This window comes from Arachis hypogaea, chromosome 12 (assembly GCF_003086295.3).
Source record: "Arachis hypogaea cultivar Tifrunner chromosome 12, arahy.Tifrunner.gnm2.J5K5, whole genome shotgun sequence".
NCBI classification, from domain to species: domain Eukaryota; kingdom Viridiplantae; phylum Streptophyta; class Magnoliopsida; order Fabales; family Fabaceae; genus Arachis; species Arachis hypogaea.
This window is the reverse complement of record NC_092047.1, coordinates 29,644,269-29,661,092: the sequence shown is the minus strand read 5'-3', so window position 1 is coordinate 29,661,092 and position 16,824 is coordinate 29,644,269. Positions and strand designations below refer to the sequence as shown.

At 36.2% G+C, this 16,824-nt stretch overlaps 2 protein-coding genes and 1 long non-coding RNA gene across 3 annotated transcripts; all 3 read left to right on the top strand.

Moving 5' to 3' along the window:
- Window positions 1–215: 215 nt before the first annotated feature.
- Window positions 216–1,753, top strand: LOC112727251 (uncharacterized). Its single transcript, XR_011868447.1, has 3 exons — window positions 216–281; window positions 1,005–1,279; window positions 1,392–1,753. It is a non-coding gene; the product is annotated as an uncharacterized lncRNA (long non-coding RNA).
- Window positions 1,754–2,053: 300 nt separating this feature from the next.
- LOC112729209 (uncharacterized) lies at window positions 2,054–4,374 on the top strand. The gene is made up of 12 exons (XM_072208225.1): window positions 2,054–2,188; window positions 2,297–2,374; window positions 2,462–2,527; window positions 2,605–2,673; window positions 2,749–2,823; window positions 2,897–2,950; window positions 3,107–3,193; window positions 3,274–3,342; window positions 3,425–3,490; window positions 3,573–3,668; window positions 3,792–3,857; window positions 3,942–4,374. Exons 2-12 carry the CDS (start codon window positions 2,298–2,300, stop codon window positions 4,372–4,374), a joined length of 1,158 nt encoding a protein of 385 aa, XP_072064326.1. The 5' UTR covers window positions 2,054–2,188; window position 2,297.
- Window positions 4,375–4,379: 5 nt separating this feature from the next.
- LOC112729208 (uncharacterized) lies at window positions 4,380–5,752 on the top strand. The gene is made up of 6 exons (XM_072208224.1): window positions 4,380–4,424; window positions 4,713–4,778; window positions 4,932–5,066; window positions 5,202–5,314; window positions 5,385–5,478; window positions 5,564–5,752. Exons 1-6 carry the CDS (start codon window positions 4,380–4,382, stop codon window positions 5,735–5,737), a joined length of 627 nt encoding a protein of 208 aa, XP_072064325.1. The 3' UTR covers window positions 5,738–5,752.
- The last annotated feature ends 11,072 nt before the right edge of the window (window positions 5,753–16,824 follow it).

Sequence of the window (16,824 nt, the reverse complement as noted above, 5' to 3'; positions counted from 1 at the left end):
ACACATACAAGTATCAAGCTCCAAGTTGGCCCAGCCCAATCGAAGACACGCGCATAAGGAAGCATAACATGGCGCGTCAAAATCACGCGCTTAACAAATGTTACGTATGGAGACTCTTCCACTTCCTCCACTTCTTCCACTTTCAAACGCTTCGAAACCAAGAAACGCTCCCATTTCGAGCAAAATAAAGTTAAAATATACAATGTTGTTCGAAACTCCATCAAAACAACATCAAACTCTCCGTGAAGAATCGAAGAGAAAACGAAGCAAATACACTCAACGTAAGTTCATCAAGATTACTGTATATTTTAGTTTTCTTCTACGTCGTTCTTCTAGGGTTTACTGTGCTATTATTCTTGCTTCTTGTCACACTGTTCTAAGTTCTACGTCATTCTTCTAAGTTCTACGTCGTTCTACATTCTTGTTCTAAGTTCTCTTGCTACTGTTGTTGATTTTTGGGGCTTTATTCCGTAGATTGGGGGTTGTATACTGTTTGAACTTGTAATGTGACTTGATATTGATGCATGTTTGAGTGATATCTCACTGATATATATGAATGTATCTGAATAATATCTATCTCACTGTTATCAATGGGTGTATCTGATTCTTACATATGGGTGTATCTTACTCTTATCAATGGGTGTATCTGACTCATATATGCGTGTATCTTACTGATATCTCAATTAATTTGATATTGAAGCATGTTTGAGTGATAACTAACTGATATATATGGATTTATCTGAATAATATCTATGGGTGTATCTCCCTGTTAACAATGAGTGTATCGGATTCTTACATATGGGTGTATCTTACTGTTATTAGACCTTGTAATGTTGCTTGATATTGAAACATGTTTGACTGATATCTGACTGATATATATGAATGTATCTGAATAATTTCAATGGGTGTATCTCACTGTTATCAATGGGTGTATCTGATTCTTACATATGGGTGTATCTTACTGTTACTAATGGGAGTATATTTGTGTGTATTTTTTGTTTCAGACAAAATGGCAGCAAGAAACCAAACGAAAGACCTTAAGTGTGCCACACATCTCCTGAGTGATAAGTTCAGAAACATGGCTGAGGAGAAGAAGGCAATTGTCAGGGATTCGGATTTGGTGGGTTGATGCACGTCCCACCTCTAAGGGTGGATCACCAACTCTTAAGGGAACTGGCAAACAACTTCAAACTTGGGGAGAACAGACTGAAGACAGGATATGGTTCTTTCCAAATAACACCAAAGACAATAGGTGATGCGCTTGGCATCAATGCAACAGGTAACTAGCTCAAAATTATAGGTGTATATTAAGTTCATGCTTGGGTATATTTAAGGTTGATGCTTGGGTGTTTTTGAACCGATTTTGATACTTTGTTGTTTTCTTTTTGTAGGAAATCTGTTTCCTGAGAAGTTGAGTATAAGCAACTTTATAAGCAACTTTCTGATGATGACAAAATAATTTATAGAAGATTCCAGGGTAAGACCCTCAAAAGTCTTACCGATGAAATGATGGAAATCGGCGTTGGCAGCGAAGAGGAACGCCTGATGTTCAAGAGGATATTCATCCTCTACATACAGATGGCGTTCCTTTTGCCAACGACGATAAACAAAATATCGCCCGTGCACCTCGCCCCAATTTTTAAGATGGACGGCATATCGGAGAGAAACTGGGGGGCGCATGTTTTGACCTTCTTGATCAAAGGCATCACAGACTACCAGGAGAAGAAGAAGAAGGCAATTGATGGCTGCCTCTTTGCCCTCATGATAATATACTTTCATTTTTCTGAAAACAAAGGCAAGAAGAGGGCCGAAAGACCACCAAAGCCTTGGATTGCCAATTGGACTAAGGAGAAGTTGGTGGAAAGAATGACTGCAGAAAAAGAAGAAATTTTGGTAAGTAAACATAATATGTTGCTTGTATTTTATTTACCTGAATGCTGCTAGCTAAAATATCTCATGTTTCAGGGTATTGTGAAGATGGCGGAGACAAGAGCAAGAGAAAAAATGAAAGAAAAAGAAAAAAAAGAAAAAAAACAAGAAATCAAAAAACAAAAAAAAGGAAGGCGAGTCCAACATCGTCTTTGGAGACAGAAACAGCTACTGACAGTGACACTTCTACCTCTGAGTCTGAGACTCAACAAGACTCGGAGGATTCAGCAAGAAAACACCCCATCAAAAAGGGGAAAAAGTAAGTACCATACTTGGGTGTAATTTCTTTTTCGAGTTGGGTGTATCTTGTTGATCACGTTGGGGTGTATTTTTAGTATGTTCTAAATAATCACTGTTTGCCTTCCAGAATGGACTCCAGAAAAAGAAAGCAGAGGCAAGAGGAGCCAGATTCTGATTCAGAATCTGAATATGAACAAAGTGATGAGTAATGTCCTGAAATTATTACTCCTTTCTTTTGGCTTCATTATAAAGATTTCGTGTATTAACTGAAGTGTCTGTTATTAACTTATAGGAGTGAAGAATCATCACCTGCAGAGAAGGAGAAGGAGAAGAAAAAAACAAAAACAACACCAAAAAAGTAAGCACTTCTTTGCATAATATTCTGTGATAAAATTAATTTTTTATTTCTGATTGGTACTCTTTTTTTCCACCCAGAACACAACCAAAAAAGAAAAAAGTTCTCGTGGAGGATTCACCTCCTAAAGAAGACCAATACTTTGACGGGTACAGTACCTCGTAAGCTATATTACCGTCTATCGTCGTAATTATTTTTGTTAACATCTTCCTTTATGAATGTAGTGAGACATATGAAATATCAAGTGACGAACTGGATGAATGGCTAGGGCAAAACGTTGATAAATCTGCTGCAGAGGGGTATGTCTTGATGGGCTGTCTATTTCATATTTTGTTGTGTTTTGCATGCTAATAATTGTTTCTTGTTTCGCAGGGAGAACCAACCTGACCTGCGATCGACAGAAGGTCGCTATGTGTCGTCTGAAACGTAAGAAGCTTTATTATTTAATAAAATCTTGTTATCATGAATTGGGTGTGTCTTGTGGTACCATTTGGGTGTATTGAGTGGATCAAGTTGGGTGTATGTTGTCTAATAAGTTGGAATATTAACTTTGTTGTGTTGCTTGGATCAAATCTGTCTTAGAATACCGGCTGTGAACTTGGGAACTGATGCTCCTTCCTCTCAAGGAAACACAGAACAGAGTAGTGTAAACCAGCCGTCACAGAGCATGTAATTTCTCTTTCAAATAACCGTTACTTTTGTTCTTCTATTACCCTTCTACTTCTAATTCTGTATATATATTTTTTTAGAAAAAAAAGCCCTTTATTATTTTATTCAAGAAAAAAAAGGCAGGAAAAAAAAGCAAAAACTGCAAGTATGTAAGTTCTCAAAAAAAACAAAGCCTGTCTTCTTTTTGAATTGTTCGGGTGTATTTCTTGAATTTCTTTGGGTGTATTTTAGGTTGAGTCCGTCTGATTCGAATATGATGGTTGTGAGGGAACAGACACCGTCCGAAGCGCTTGCAATGTGAGTTTTACAATAATATTCAACCTTATAACCTTATTATTTTCAAAGGCATTGTTAACCTTTCATTTTTCTTCTTGTTTAGAGTCCCGATTCAGGTTTTTGTGCCGGCATCCCAAACAACCACTAAGACAGATTTTGAACCAACCCCTATGCTACAGATTGAAGGGACTACAGAAACGTAAGAAATAGTATTGAGTGTATATTTGTTTGGAGTTTGGGTGTATATTACCTAACAGTTTGGGTGTATATTGTTCCTGATTAGTTTCTTTTATGCCGTGATTAATTTTTTGTAACTGTGCAGCACTCCTGAAACCCCCAAACAACTTCAAGAGACCACACCCACGGTTCCCCCAGCTCCAACTAAAGTGTAAGTTCATCAGACTAAAATCAATCTTTGCTTATCATCTGTATATTCTTATTCTTATTCTTATTCTTATACATGATGACGCAGTCATCCAGACGCAGAAGACGCTGCTGCCCTGTTGATGATGGCACGGACAGCTTCCTATGTTCCTAAAACAGATCCAGGGGTGCCATCATTCAGCCTTGGATTGACTGATTCAAGCCAGGAGGGGGCGTCAACGCAGGAGACAGAAAGGGAAAAATCTCCAGAAGCTGCGAATTTGATAGAACAATTGGACAGTTTGGTCCAAAGAATAGCAAGCAGCGCACCGAAGGGAAAAAACACAAGTCCACAAATTCAGAGGGAGACTGGGGGAGAAAGTTCTGCAAAGTTTGAAACTCCTCGGGGATTATATCAGATTACGGATGATATGAAACAAAAGTGCTACATCTGGGGGACAAGACTGAAGGAAGATGTAGATGGCAATACTAACGAGTATGAGGAAATGTGCACTCTGATTGGCCAAGGAAATACATTTTGATGAGAATGCACCTTGCTTCCTTCCAGGCAAAAAGTGATATAAAATCTCAGGTAATATTATAATAAGATTAATGTTTTTACACCAAAGTCAATTACAATGCTTATTAATGTAAAATTGATTTCGGCATATATTTCTAGATTGTATCTGCCATCTGCCTCATCCTCAACAACAAAAATGAAAAGAGATTTCAAGAACAAATATACTGTCTCCCCCCCGATATTGTGGTAAGTGTTACTTCTAAGAACTTCGGGTGTATTTTCTGTATTGATTTGGGTGTATTTGTCACGTTTGATTGGGTGTAAGTTTAGTATTTCATTTCTCGTTTCCCATTCTTGCAGTGCATGGCAATTTCGGATCACCCAAATGGGGAATTCGTATCACCAAAAACGGAAAAGGAATTCAGGGTGGAAGCCTACCCGAGTTTCATTCCCTTCATAGATAGAAAAAAATTGACTTCGCACCCATATGTAAGTTTTCGTTTGCTAAATTTGTTAGTACGCTTATTTACTTATTTGCAAAATAAAATAACACACTGTTCATGTGTGGCAATCCTTCAGATTTTTGCCCCTATCTGCTACGCCGGGCATTGGTGGTTATGGCTGATAAATACAAGAAAGCGTAAATGTCAAATACTTGACCCGCTACACAAAATAGCTCCCACTGATGAGAGAAAGGCCATTAATAAATTCACTGTAAGTTGCCTCTGTCTTCTTTACTTTAATAGATAGGTCTATTTCGTTAGTTGTGATGGGTGTATATTGTCCATTCAGTTGGATGTATCTTGTCCATTCATTCGGGTGTATTACTGATTTGTTTTCGTATTTAAGGGATACGTATTTTCAAGATTGATAACATATGCCGGCGGGAAACCTCTTCAGAAAGGGGAGAGGGAGAAGGAAATTAAATCACCATATGTTAAAATATCAGGCCAAAAAACAAGGTATAAATTTGTGAGTCTGAACATTAAACTTTTGTAAATGAGATTTGTAATTTATTTTCTTCGTTTTCAGCTATGACTGCGCTGTGTACGTTATGAAGTGGATGGAGATAATTGAGCCGGAAAACATCAAAAAGGGGAAGTATCAATGGGATAATTGGCCACAGGTAACTGTCTTTAAAACCATATAACTATGTATTACTTTACTGAATTAATATTGCTGTTTAAACAGAATATACTTTTTTATTGTAGGAGGAGGTGGACCACTATAGAGTGGAGTACGCATCCCGGATACTATTCAGTGAGATGAATACACAGAGAGATCAGGCAATTAGAGAGAGTAGTGCTATAAGGCTGTCGAAGCCATCCTCTATATTATTAAGTCCGTTTTGTCAGATTAATTCTGCTGATATAGAAACTGGGTAATCCAACTGCTTGGTAGTTTGTAAATTGAACAAATGATGTAAATATTTGCCATTTATCAACAACTTCTATTCCATGTATATTTTTTCCCATAGTTAAACTATCTGTGCTGGTAAACTGTCTGTGATGTATTCAAAAGCTGTATTACAGGTGGTAAAATATGAATGAAAAAATCAAGGCATATATAAACACAAATTATAAACTGCTACACCCAACGCAAGTCTAATAATACACCCAAGGTTGTATTAAATATACACCCAAACTGTCTGCGCTGTATTCAAAATGTATGAATTACATGTACTAAAATATGAAGAAAAACATCAAATCAAATATAAACCCATAACCTGAGAATTTTTACAGCTTTTGTTTTATATATATCTATATATGTGTCTATATCTAAATTGTGAATTAACGAAAATACACCCAAAATAACAGTGCTTTTACACCCATATTCTGTAAAACTATACACCCAACAAGTTATCCCCTGCTGCTGGTACCCTGAACTGATAACTCATAACGTGTCCTTGATATTGGCTGCAATTTGAATGCGCCGCTGATGCAGCATCAAACAGGTTTATCTGAAAATATAACACACACACATTACCTAAACTATTAACGAGAAAAATAAACTCAATCGCCACAAATTTAAAGAACATTACTTTTACCTCGCTTAAAACTTTCGTCTTCTTCTTCTTTGTGGCATTTGCGATCTGTTTCTCCAGCTTTGAACCTAGCCTGTTTTTTGGACGTCCTCTTGTTCGAATCCTTGGCGGGCTTTGAAGCTCGTTAACGGATTCCAAGTTGGCGTCTTCGTGGGATAAAGAAGATGTCCCCTTCCTTTTGGCTTTTAATGCTTCCATCTCGGCCATGACGTTATCGTACGCGCGGTGCAGAATTGCAGTCAGCTCCTCCGATTCGGAGGCAAATTCGCATATATTTTGCGAATGAAAAACCAATTGGTCGAACCTCTTGCTTCTTGGCTCCATTAGTGGCTCGTCGTGGCTGCTCTTGATGTGTGTGTGTCGCCTCTTTACCTTCTTGCTCCATCGTTCCAGTATGTATCTCGGTGACACTTGGCTTACTTGTTCGAAGCTTAACACGCTTAGTGCATGACGGCACAGTATCCCTCTCGACTCGAATAATAAGCAATGGCATTTTACCTCGGCTGCAACCGAGTCGTAAGTAACCACGAACTTGTTGAATATTGAGCTGGAAACTTGTTCTCCGACTTCGTATACTGAATAGCCTAGAGCGGAATTCTTTAGTCTGGTGATGCAATTCGCCTTTCCTCTGAATTGCGCTTGGACTTCCCTAAACTTTGCGTGAGTGTACGCATCTTGAAACTGAGCTTCAATGCAGGATTTGGTTGCACACAGTATGACCGTATGAAAATCTGCAGCATCTGATTCTCTCTCTGCTTGCTCCCTGCTTCCGAGGCAATTATCGTATTGTTTGACGAACTGAATAAGCGAGCTGTTCCGGGTGATATACTTGTTAAAAAATGAATGCATGCTCTCGCTCCTTTGTGTGCTTCTCATCCCTGCCCAGAAATGGTGATCCAGATAGATAGGAACCCATATGTGACGGTCTTCGTACAGATCTGCATAATACACCCAAAGACAGTCTATAAATACACCCGAAAAACACATGCAATTTACACCTCTGATGCAGATTTTAAAAAGACATTACCTGAAAGCCACTTGTTGTCCCCAAGACCAAAATTCAGCAGAAAATCGTTCCAATTCCTATCGAATGAGTCTTTGCTGTGAGAGTTCCAAACAACTTGGCTCATTTCTTGTTCGATATCGGCATGTCCCTTGTACCCGTTTAATTTGCTTGGAATCTTCTTCATGATGTGCCAAATGCACCAGCGGTGAACTGTTGTTGGCATACAGGCCTCTAAAGCCCTTTTCATGGATGCGCACTGATCGGTGAGAAACCCTTTCGGAGCGTTTCCTCCCATGCAACGAAGCCAGCTTTGAAATAACCATTTGAATGATTCAATTTCTTCGTTCTTCATCAAAGAGCATCCGAGAAGTGTTGATTGACCGTGGTGATTCACCCCGACAAAAGAACCACAGACCAAATTATACCTGAAACAAATTACCATGGTCCAGAATGCAAAATCATTAGCTACACCCTAACAAATGCTTCGCATACACCCAATGAAACAGCCAATATACACCTCTACTGCGGATTCGTAAAAATAAATTAATTTGGCATCATAAACAGGGACAGTTTGTTACCTGTTTGTATTGTAGGTGGTGTCGAATGAAATGACGTCTCCGAAATACTCAAAGGCGGCTCTGCTTCTTGCATCGGCCCAAAAAGCCAGCTTAATCGATTGATCCTCTTCGAGTTGGAGCTCAAAAAAGAAATTCGGATTCTTCTCTTTCATTCTTAAGAAATATTTCCCGAATTCCTTTGCATCTTCTTGTTCGGAAACATTCCGCACTTCCCTGGTAATGTAATTCCTCACGTCCTTTTCGATAAAATTTAACTCGCGGTGACCCCCGGCAGCCGCAACAAATGATTGGTAGGTTTTGCTTGGTCTGATACCGGCCTCCTCGTTATTCTCTATCGTACGACGAATGGACATGCTTAGTTCCCTGTGCTGTTTGAGCATCTCTGCTTTGCTTGGACAGCAGGGGTGTGAATGATCCAGCACAACCTTTGAAATGATCCAAGCACCGACATTCTTCAATGTGTGTATATAAATTCTTGCAGGACAGTTTAGACCGGCTGTCGGATTGGTCTTCTCGGTCGGAGATATTTTAGATTTCTATTTTCCCTCTCTGCTACATGTAATCAGTTGGTTCTTAATCTCGTTTCCCTTCCTATTTGTGCACCGAACTCTTGTAGAGAAACCTGCAGCCTTGGCGTAGTTCCTGTAAAATTTTCCAGCATCTTCAAGGGTGGTAAAGGTCATTCCGACCTTTGGAACAAGCTCGTCATCAACAACTGAGAGAGGCTGCAAAATACACCGTGTCAGAACTGTAAATACACCCATAGATATGATTCAAATACACCCAATCATGTCTAATACGATACACCCTAACCGCAACAACTCAACTACAGAATGACTTTTAAAGCCATAAACTGTAAATACACAGCATGCAGATATAATACAGTTCTAAAAACACACCTAATCATGTCTGTTATAATACAGCTGAACAACAACAAGTAAATTAAAATAACAAAAAACCAGTAAAGTGTAGATACACCCACACTTCTAGCTAAAATACACCCAAACAAGAATTGATCTACACCCGAGCGTCTGCTACAAATTCCAGGTAATTAATCACAACTAATACATTGAATCGACAGATTCAGGTAAACGTGTTACTTTCACAGTCAATGTTCAGCAATTTTTCAACTACACAATGCTATACAAATTACTGAAAGAAATTTCATACTAATCCTATGTAAATCAAACCTCAGGGACTTCGTTAGATTCTGACTCATAATCCACTTCGCCTGCATTCAGATGACAATCTGAGGTTGAATGATCCATTATCTTCAAAACGAGATCAAACTTTGATTTCGAAAAACAACAAATCAAAAATAGAAAACGAAGCTCGAGTTGCAGAGAGAGACAAAGGTAACCTAAACGAAGAAGATGCTAGTGAGAAAAGGAGAAGAAAAGAACAATGGAGAAGAAGGAGGGTAAACGCGGGAGAAGAAGAAGAACGAAATCTCAAAATAACGAAAACGAAAAGGGAAAGAAATATTTTAAATCTGGTAGTTAGATATACGCGCGATGTTATATAGCGCGTGTAATCAACGTACCTGAAGCAGCGCGTATTTTGATCTTATTGTTTAATGAACTTGTAAGGCATACAAGCCATTAGGGCTTGTATGCAGAGCTTTTCCGATAAAGTTATACTTAATATAAGGGGTTAACAAAATTAGTTAACTTAATTTACACCGTTTATTATTTTATTTTTGAGTATTAATTTTTAATTTAAAAAAGTCTATAACAATATACTCCTTGATTTTACTCCACTCTTATATATAAAATTTATATTTTTTTTTGTTGTATAACTAGAGATTGAGGCACCACTGCTACTAATTCAATATCTTGATCAATTTTTTTATAATGAATCAGCTTAAACAATGTTAAAAAGTCATGCAAATATAAATAGTAAGTACTCTATTTATATCTTTAATATTTTATTTTCATTATATAATATTCATTTAAAGTATTTTTGTATTGAATAAATTTAAAAGTATGGTCTTACATATTACTATATAAAACGCCTAATGACAAATAAGATTATGAATTCTATAATAAAAAAATAAAATAAATAATTAACAAATAAAAAAATTTAAAAGGGACAATACATTTATAAGACTAATAATAATAATAACTTTGTATTAAATTTTCGGTAATAATATATCTCTTTTAAAATTTAAGAGTAAAACTAGGAGAAATCTAACAAACATAAAAACAATGATTAAAAGATACTACAAAAATATTGATATTTTATCTCATGTATTTAAAAATATATTACACAAATTATATGAATTTTTTTATTATAGAGTTTTTATCCAATTAAAAAATTAATAGATAGTAAAATTTGATAATAGCAAAATGTGTTCTAATTTTTTAAAAAATCTAAATATTAGATGAAATGTTATCAGTCAATAGATAACTAAATTTAAAATTCTCAAATTAAAAAGATAGATGACATTGTATACATTTTTATGAGTTATTGAACAAATTTTTATTAAATAACTAATTTAAGTACAAACTAAAATAAGTAGGTTTAATTATTCTGTTGGTCCTATAGTTTTGCGAAATTTTTAATTAGGTCCCTATATTTTTTTTAATTGGGTCCCTGCACTAATTTTTTTTCAATTAGGTCCTCTTGGCAGTAATTGGCTTAATTTTATAGGGACCTAACTAAAGATAAAAAATTGGTATAGGGACCCAAATAAAAGAAAGAAAAAGTGTAGGGACCCAATTAAAAAAAATTTGGTGCAAGGACTTAATTAAAAGGAAAAAAAGTATATGGACCTAATTAAAAATTTCGCAAAACTATAGGAACTAATAGAGTAATTAAACCAAAAAAATATTACTATAATCACCAAAAAAAAAACCAAAAAAATATTACTATAAATATTAACCAATAATGGCAGTAATCATGAGACATATAACATCATTTAGTGATGAAGAAAACATCTCAATTCAGTTACAATAATTAGATAATAAATCCTTAATGATAAAAGATCTTATCAGATTAAAATTTAATATTGTGAGAAATACTAATAGACACACAAAAAAAATAACAAAATAGAGTAGACCTAATAAAATAATTTTTAAAAATATTTATGCAATCTAAAACTGACAAAATACTCACCATAGCATTAATTTATCATAATAAATTTAAAAAATTAAATTAAAAAATATTACAAATTAATGGAGAACATTCAAAACTTAAAAAACATATCAATATAAAAAAACAAAATAGAAGCATATCATTCTCAAAGTAATTTTTGTATATTTTAGAATCAAGATCTACTATATTGAATATTTCACCTCTAAACAAATTTAATTATAATCTAAATATAATATACATATAAAAATATATAATGACACACTAAAATTAAAATAATTAATATCATTATAAATGGTAAAAACGGTCTTAATCAATAATAAATTAGAAACACACACACAAAGAGTAAGATCCTAAATTTTTGGAAATTAAATTATGAGTTACTTGAGAATTGTAATATTTATTTATGATTTTATTTTTACATACTCAGAGTAAGACTTCAGATTTTCGGAAATTAAATTATGAGTTAATTGAGAATTATAATATTTATTTATGATTTTATTTACACACACATACACAGAGAATAGGATCCTGACTTTTTGGAAATTAAATTATGAGTTATTTGAGAATTATGATATTTATTTATGATCTTATTTTTAGAAAATTATCTTACAAAAAGGTAATTAAAGCAAAGTTATGAAGTTTTGAATTTAAAATTAATTAAAACTCATATAATTTTCGTAGTAATTGCGTATTTTTTTATTTATAATTTAAAGTTTAGTAATTAAAAAATAATGAGAACTTTATATGCTTCAATTTAAATATTGAGATTTTGAACTTTATTTTATGAATAAAGAAAAAATTATTTGATTACCTCCAATTTTTAATTAGAAATACTTATTTAAAAATAATTTGTAAGTTGATGAATAAATAGCATGGTTCTGAAAACCGAACCGGACCGGTCGGTTCAACCGGAATAATCGGGAACCGGTCACCTAGCTGGTCCGGGTAAGGTCAGAAACCGCCTGGCAAAAAACTGGTAAAAAAATCGGTCGAACCGGTGATTAACCGGCGATTAACCGGTGAACCGAGAGAACCGTCCGATTTTTTAGCGTTTTTTGGTTTGAAAGTAAAAGTGCTAAACAGCGTCGTTTTGTCTCTTAATAAAAAAAAAAAAGCAAAGCTGAGCTGATAACATCCTACCCCACCTCTTTCTCTCTCTCTCACTCATACCCAGCAGAAAACCCTAGTCCCAGCCATAATCCTCTTCTCTCTTCGAATTCCAAGAACAGCCACCACCCACCATCCCATTTCCGAGTTCAAACTCATCGCCGAGCCCTTCTCTCCCTTCTCTACCTGTCGCCCTCTCTGTCCGAGCTCGCTTTGTCACTGTGGGTCGCGCCGCTTCGTCGCTCCTCGCCGTGGGTCATCGCCGCTTCGCTGCTCCTCGCCGTTGGTCGCGCGGCTTCGCTGCTTCTTCTCCCCGTCGTTGCTTCTCCGTCGTTGCTTCTCTTCTTTGCGTGGAGTCTTGAAGTCGAAGCAACTACCTTTCGTCGTGTCTCATGTCTGTAGTCTCTGCTTCAACCCTCTCAAGTCTCAGATCTCAGGTCTCAGGTCTCAAGTATCTTCCTCTCTGATTCAAGCCTTCAACCCTCTCAGGTCTCAAGTCTCGGTCTCTAACACTCCCTGATTCTTTTCCCTGACTCTATCCCTCTAAAATTCGAAATTTATTCTGAACATGTATATGATGTATTATTGATGATTCTGCTGAATTTTGAGATATTAATGTTTTGAATTTTTATTTGAATTCAGTCTGTTTATATTGAATTAATTCTGCTGAGATTGAGTCACATTCAATTGTTTTATTTATTAATTCGACTGAGATTGATTTTTAAATCCAACCTGTTGTATTTGTTTTGGTGAATTGTTGTTTTGATGTTATTGATTCAAAATAAAAACATTGCCACAATTCTGAATTGAATTTCCTATCTGGCTTCATATGATTTGGTTGAATTATGTTTATGATTCTTAGATTGGGTACATGTTTTGGATGTTTTGAAGAGTGACTTATTGACTTACATAAATTCACATACGGGAGAGTTGTAGCTTTTTTAAATTTTTATATATTTAATGGAACCAGTTCAATCCCGGTTGTACCTCGGTTGAACCATTGAACTATTAAACCTGTCACCTGACCGGTTCAATAACCGGTCCGGTTCTCGCAACCTTGATAAATAGTATTTTTATAGATAATTATTGTTGGATTAAATTTAGTTTTCAATTACTACATTACCCAATTACTCAAACCCTAACTTACAACAAACTCACTCTCCTCACCTTAACCCTAGCCGCCACCCTCACCTCACACACTCACCTTCCCCCCATAGTTGAAAGGAAAGAAAAGAGGAAGAGAGAGTGAGCCAGTGGGAGAAGAAGAGGAAGAAGAAGGAGAGAGGAAGGAGGAAGAGGACGACACCAGCGGAGCTAGGAGCCGCTGTCGCCGTTGAGGATCAGAACAGAGAGAGAAAGACGTTGAGAGGGAGAGAGAGAGAGCCATTGCCACTACTACGCCTTGTCGCCACCACTGCGCCTTGTCGCCGCCGCTGGAGAGCCTTCACCGAGGAACCTGACACGAGAAGAACAGATCATGAGGAGAGAGGAAGTGCGCGCCGTCGTGCCTTGTCACTGTTGCCAAAGCTTCCAGAGCAATCGTTGATGCCAGTCGAGGTCGTCGTCAAGCTGCGTGCTACTGTCAGAACCGTTCCTTGCCAGTGCTATTGATGGTGGTTTCCCTTTCCGCCGCTGCTGTCGTTGGAGCTCATCTGAAGCTGTCGTTGTCGCCGTTTGGGTTTGACCAGAAGAGAGGAGGTGATGGTGGTGGATGTTGGTGCTACTGTATGCAAGAAATAGGGGCTGGTACGCTATCTTCAGGCTACTGCATCACTGCTGGAGCTCTCTGCCACCGTTTTGCTCGCCGAAAGTTGACGTGTGCGCATCATGTTGTGTTTTTCTATGCTTTTTCATAAACAAAATAAATGCATAATGCCTAATTATGGAGGGTTTTGGTGTTTAAATGGGATATTGCTTTCATCCTTTTTATTTCACGATTCTCGCAGGAAAATTTGGGAAAAGAGAAGCAAAAGCACAAGGATGAATCAAGAATTGAAGACAAGTGCAAAGAGAATTAGATGTTATCAACCCTGACCTCTACACACTCCAATGAGCATAACTTGAGATGCAAAGGTCCAATTGACTCAGTTTTAATGCCATTGGAAAGCCAACTTTTAGATCTTTCCAACGATATATAATAGTCTACACTTTTTATCTGAACTCACAGCGTTGGTGGCGCATAACTTGGGATTTTCTAAGTTAGGCGCCAGATGAAGAAATAATCCTCCCATACGTGCTGCCTTGGTGGCGCCTAACTTGGGATTTTCCAAGTTAGGCACCAAGATCACAGAAAAGCACTCCAAATCACACTGCCATAGTGGCGCCTAACTTGGGATTTCCCAAGTTAGGCCCCAATCATCAAGTTAGCAATGGTCCCCGCGCCTATTTGAGCTATGCAACGAGATTTTATTTGATTTTTATTAAAACTTTTATTTTATTTACTAATAAGAAAAAATATTATTTAGTTTTAGAAAATATATTTTACATTAGTTAGGATTAGATATAAAAGGAGAAGAGATCTTGACCTAGGTGAATCTCCTAATTTTCATTCCACACTTTCATACTTTTCTCTACTAGGGTTTATTTTCTCCATGAGGAACTAAACCTCCATTGTTAAGGTTAGGAGCTCTATTTACTTTAATGGATTAATAATTATTTGTTCTTCTGCTCTTGATTAATGTTTTGATTATTGTTTAAGAATTGATTTCGTTCTTCATCCTAAGAATTAGTGATTATTGGAAAATAACTCTAATTCAACTTGAATTCTATTTGAATCTTGGAAAAGTTAGATCATTAGAGTTACATCTTAAAATCAATTTCTCACAACTCTCTATTTATCTGGATTTAACGCGATACGTGACATATAATTGTCTTATTTTTGGGTATCTAGGGTTTGTGTGGCTCATAAACTAGTTTTGAACTTAACCCTCTAATCGGAATCAAGTGACCAAAGAATTGGCGGTTGATGAAGGTTAGAGGAGACTAAAAAGGTCTAAGGAATTAAGGTTTAGTCACATATAGTTTGCCATGAACATAATCTTTGCATGATCAAGGTAGTTAACATTGAATATTAATCTGGAAATTTAAATATCTCTGACACCTTAACTATTTTTATCATATTATTTTCTTAACCAATTTTAGTTTGCTCTTATTAAATTTTCTGTTTTTATGTTATTTGCTATTGAAACCCTAAATTTTGATTGTCTGACTAGAATAATCAATTGACTATTATTGCTTGATCTATTAATCCTCATGTGATCGACCCTCACTCACCTGAGGTATTACTTGGTACGACCCGATGCACTTGCTGGTTAGTTTGTGGGTTATAAATTCCGCACCAATTTTTGGCGTCGTTGCCGGGGATTAATTGTGATTAACAACTACCAGTTGATTGATTACCTAGATTATACTTTTTCTTTGTTTAATTTTATTATTTTATTTTTACATTATTTTTTTTCTTTTTCGAATTTTTTTATATAAAAAAACAAAATTTTAAAAAAAAGTAATATCTCTTTTTGTTCTTTTTTCTTAGCTTTTCTATTTAGCACATCGTTCATTTAATTTTGTTTGGTGTTTTGTGCTAATAAAAATAATGGAGAGAGATCATATGGGTTACTACTCACACCCAAGGAGTGATTCATATTATTGTGGATGGAGGAATTACCTGAATTTTAGTTGGGAAAATCAAGACCAAAGAAACTTCAGTGCTGCATGTTCCATCTATCAAGAACCACCATCTCTATATTCATACCAAGAACCATCCTCCTCTTTTTGTTCATATCAAGAGCCACCATCTCCTTATTCATACGAATAATCATCTTCTTTTTACTCATATCAAGAGTCACCATCTCTTTATTCATATAAAGAACCATCAGCTCTTGAGCTTCTCATGAAAGAATGCATACATGATATGAGGATCAGTGTCAAAAATATAGAGAAACATGCGGAGTTGATTATCAAGCACCTGGATAAGTGATGAGTCCATATTTGATGATATATTTTGACTCAATTTGGATGGATTCTAGCACATGAACTCACACTTAAGCACTAAAATAGCATACTTTTGTGTTTGATCCCTAATTTGGACTTAAATGTGAAAACATGCAATTTTGTGCTTGAAATGAGCAATTTAATTTCACTTCTATTCCATTTGATGCCATGACATATTTACTGAGTGATTTTAGGCCTTGGAGGCAAGAATGGATAGCCAAAAGTGGAAGAAAGCATGTACAAGGGAGAAAACATGAAGAAAAACAAGGAAAAGCACACATAGCAAGGTGTGCGTGCGCACAAGCAAGCGTGCGTACGCACAAGACCGAATCAGCCAAGTGTGTGTGCGCACAAGCACCTGTGCGTCTACACAGGTCCCTGCATGTGATTTTGTTAATGAAACGCGTGCTTTGCATTTTCTGAGGGCTTTTGGCCCAATCTTTGAAGGCTCAAGGCTGAAATGAAGTGCTATATGAAGGGGGATTGAAGACATATGAAGGCATTAGAGTACAAGGCCACTTTTTACATTTTTTAGCATAGTTAATTAGGAGTAGGATTAGTGTAGAGTAGAAAGCTCTCCTAGGGTTTATGTAGTTTTCATGTAGTATTTTATAGCAAGCTTAATTTTGGATTTTGATCATCTTTAATTGT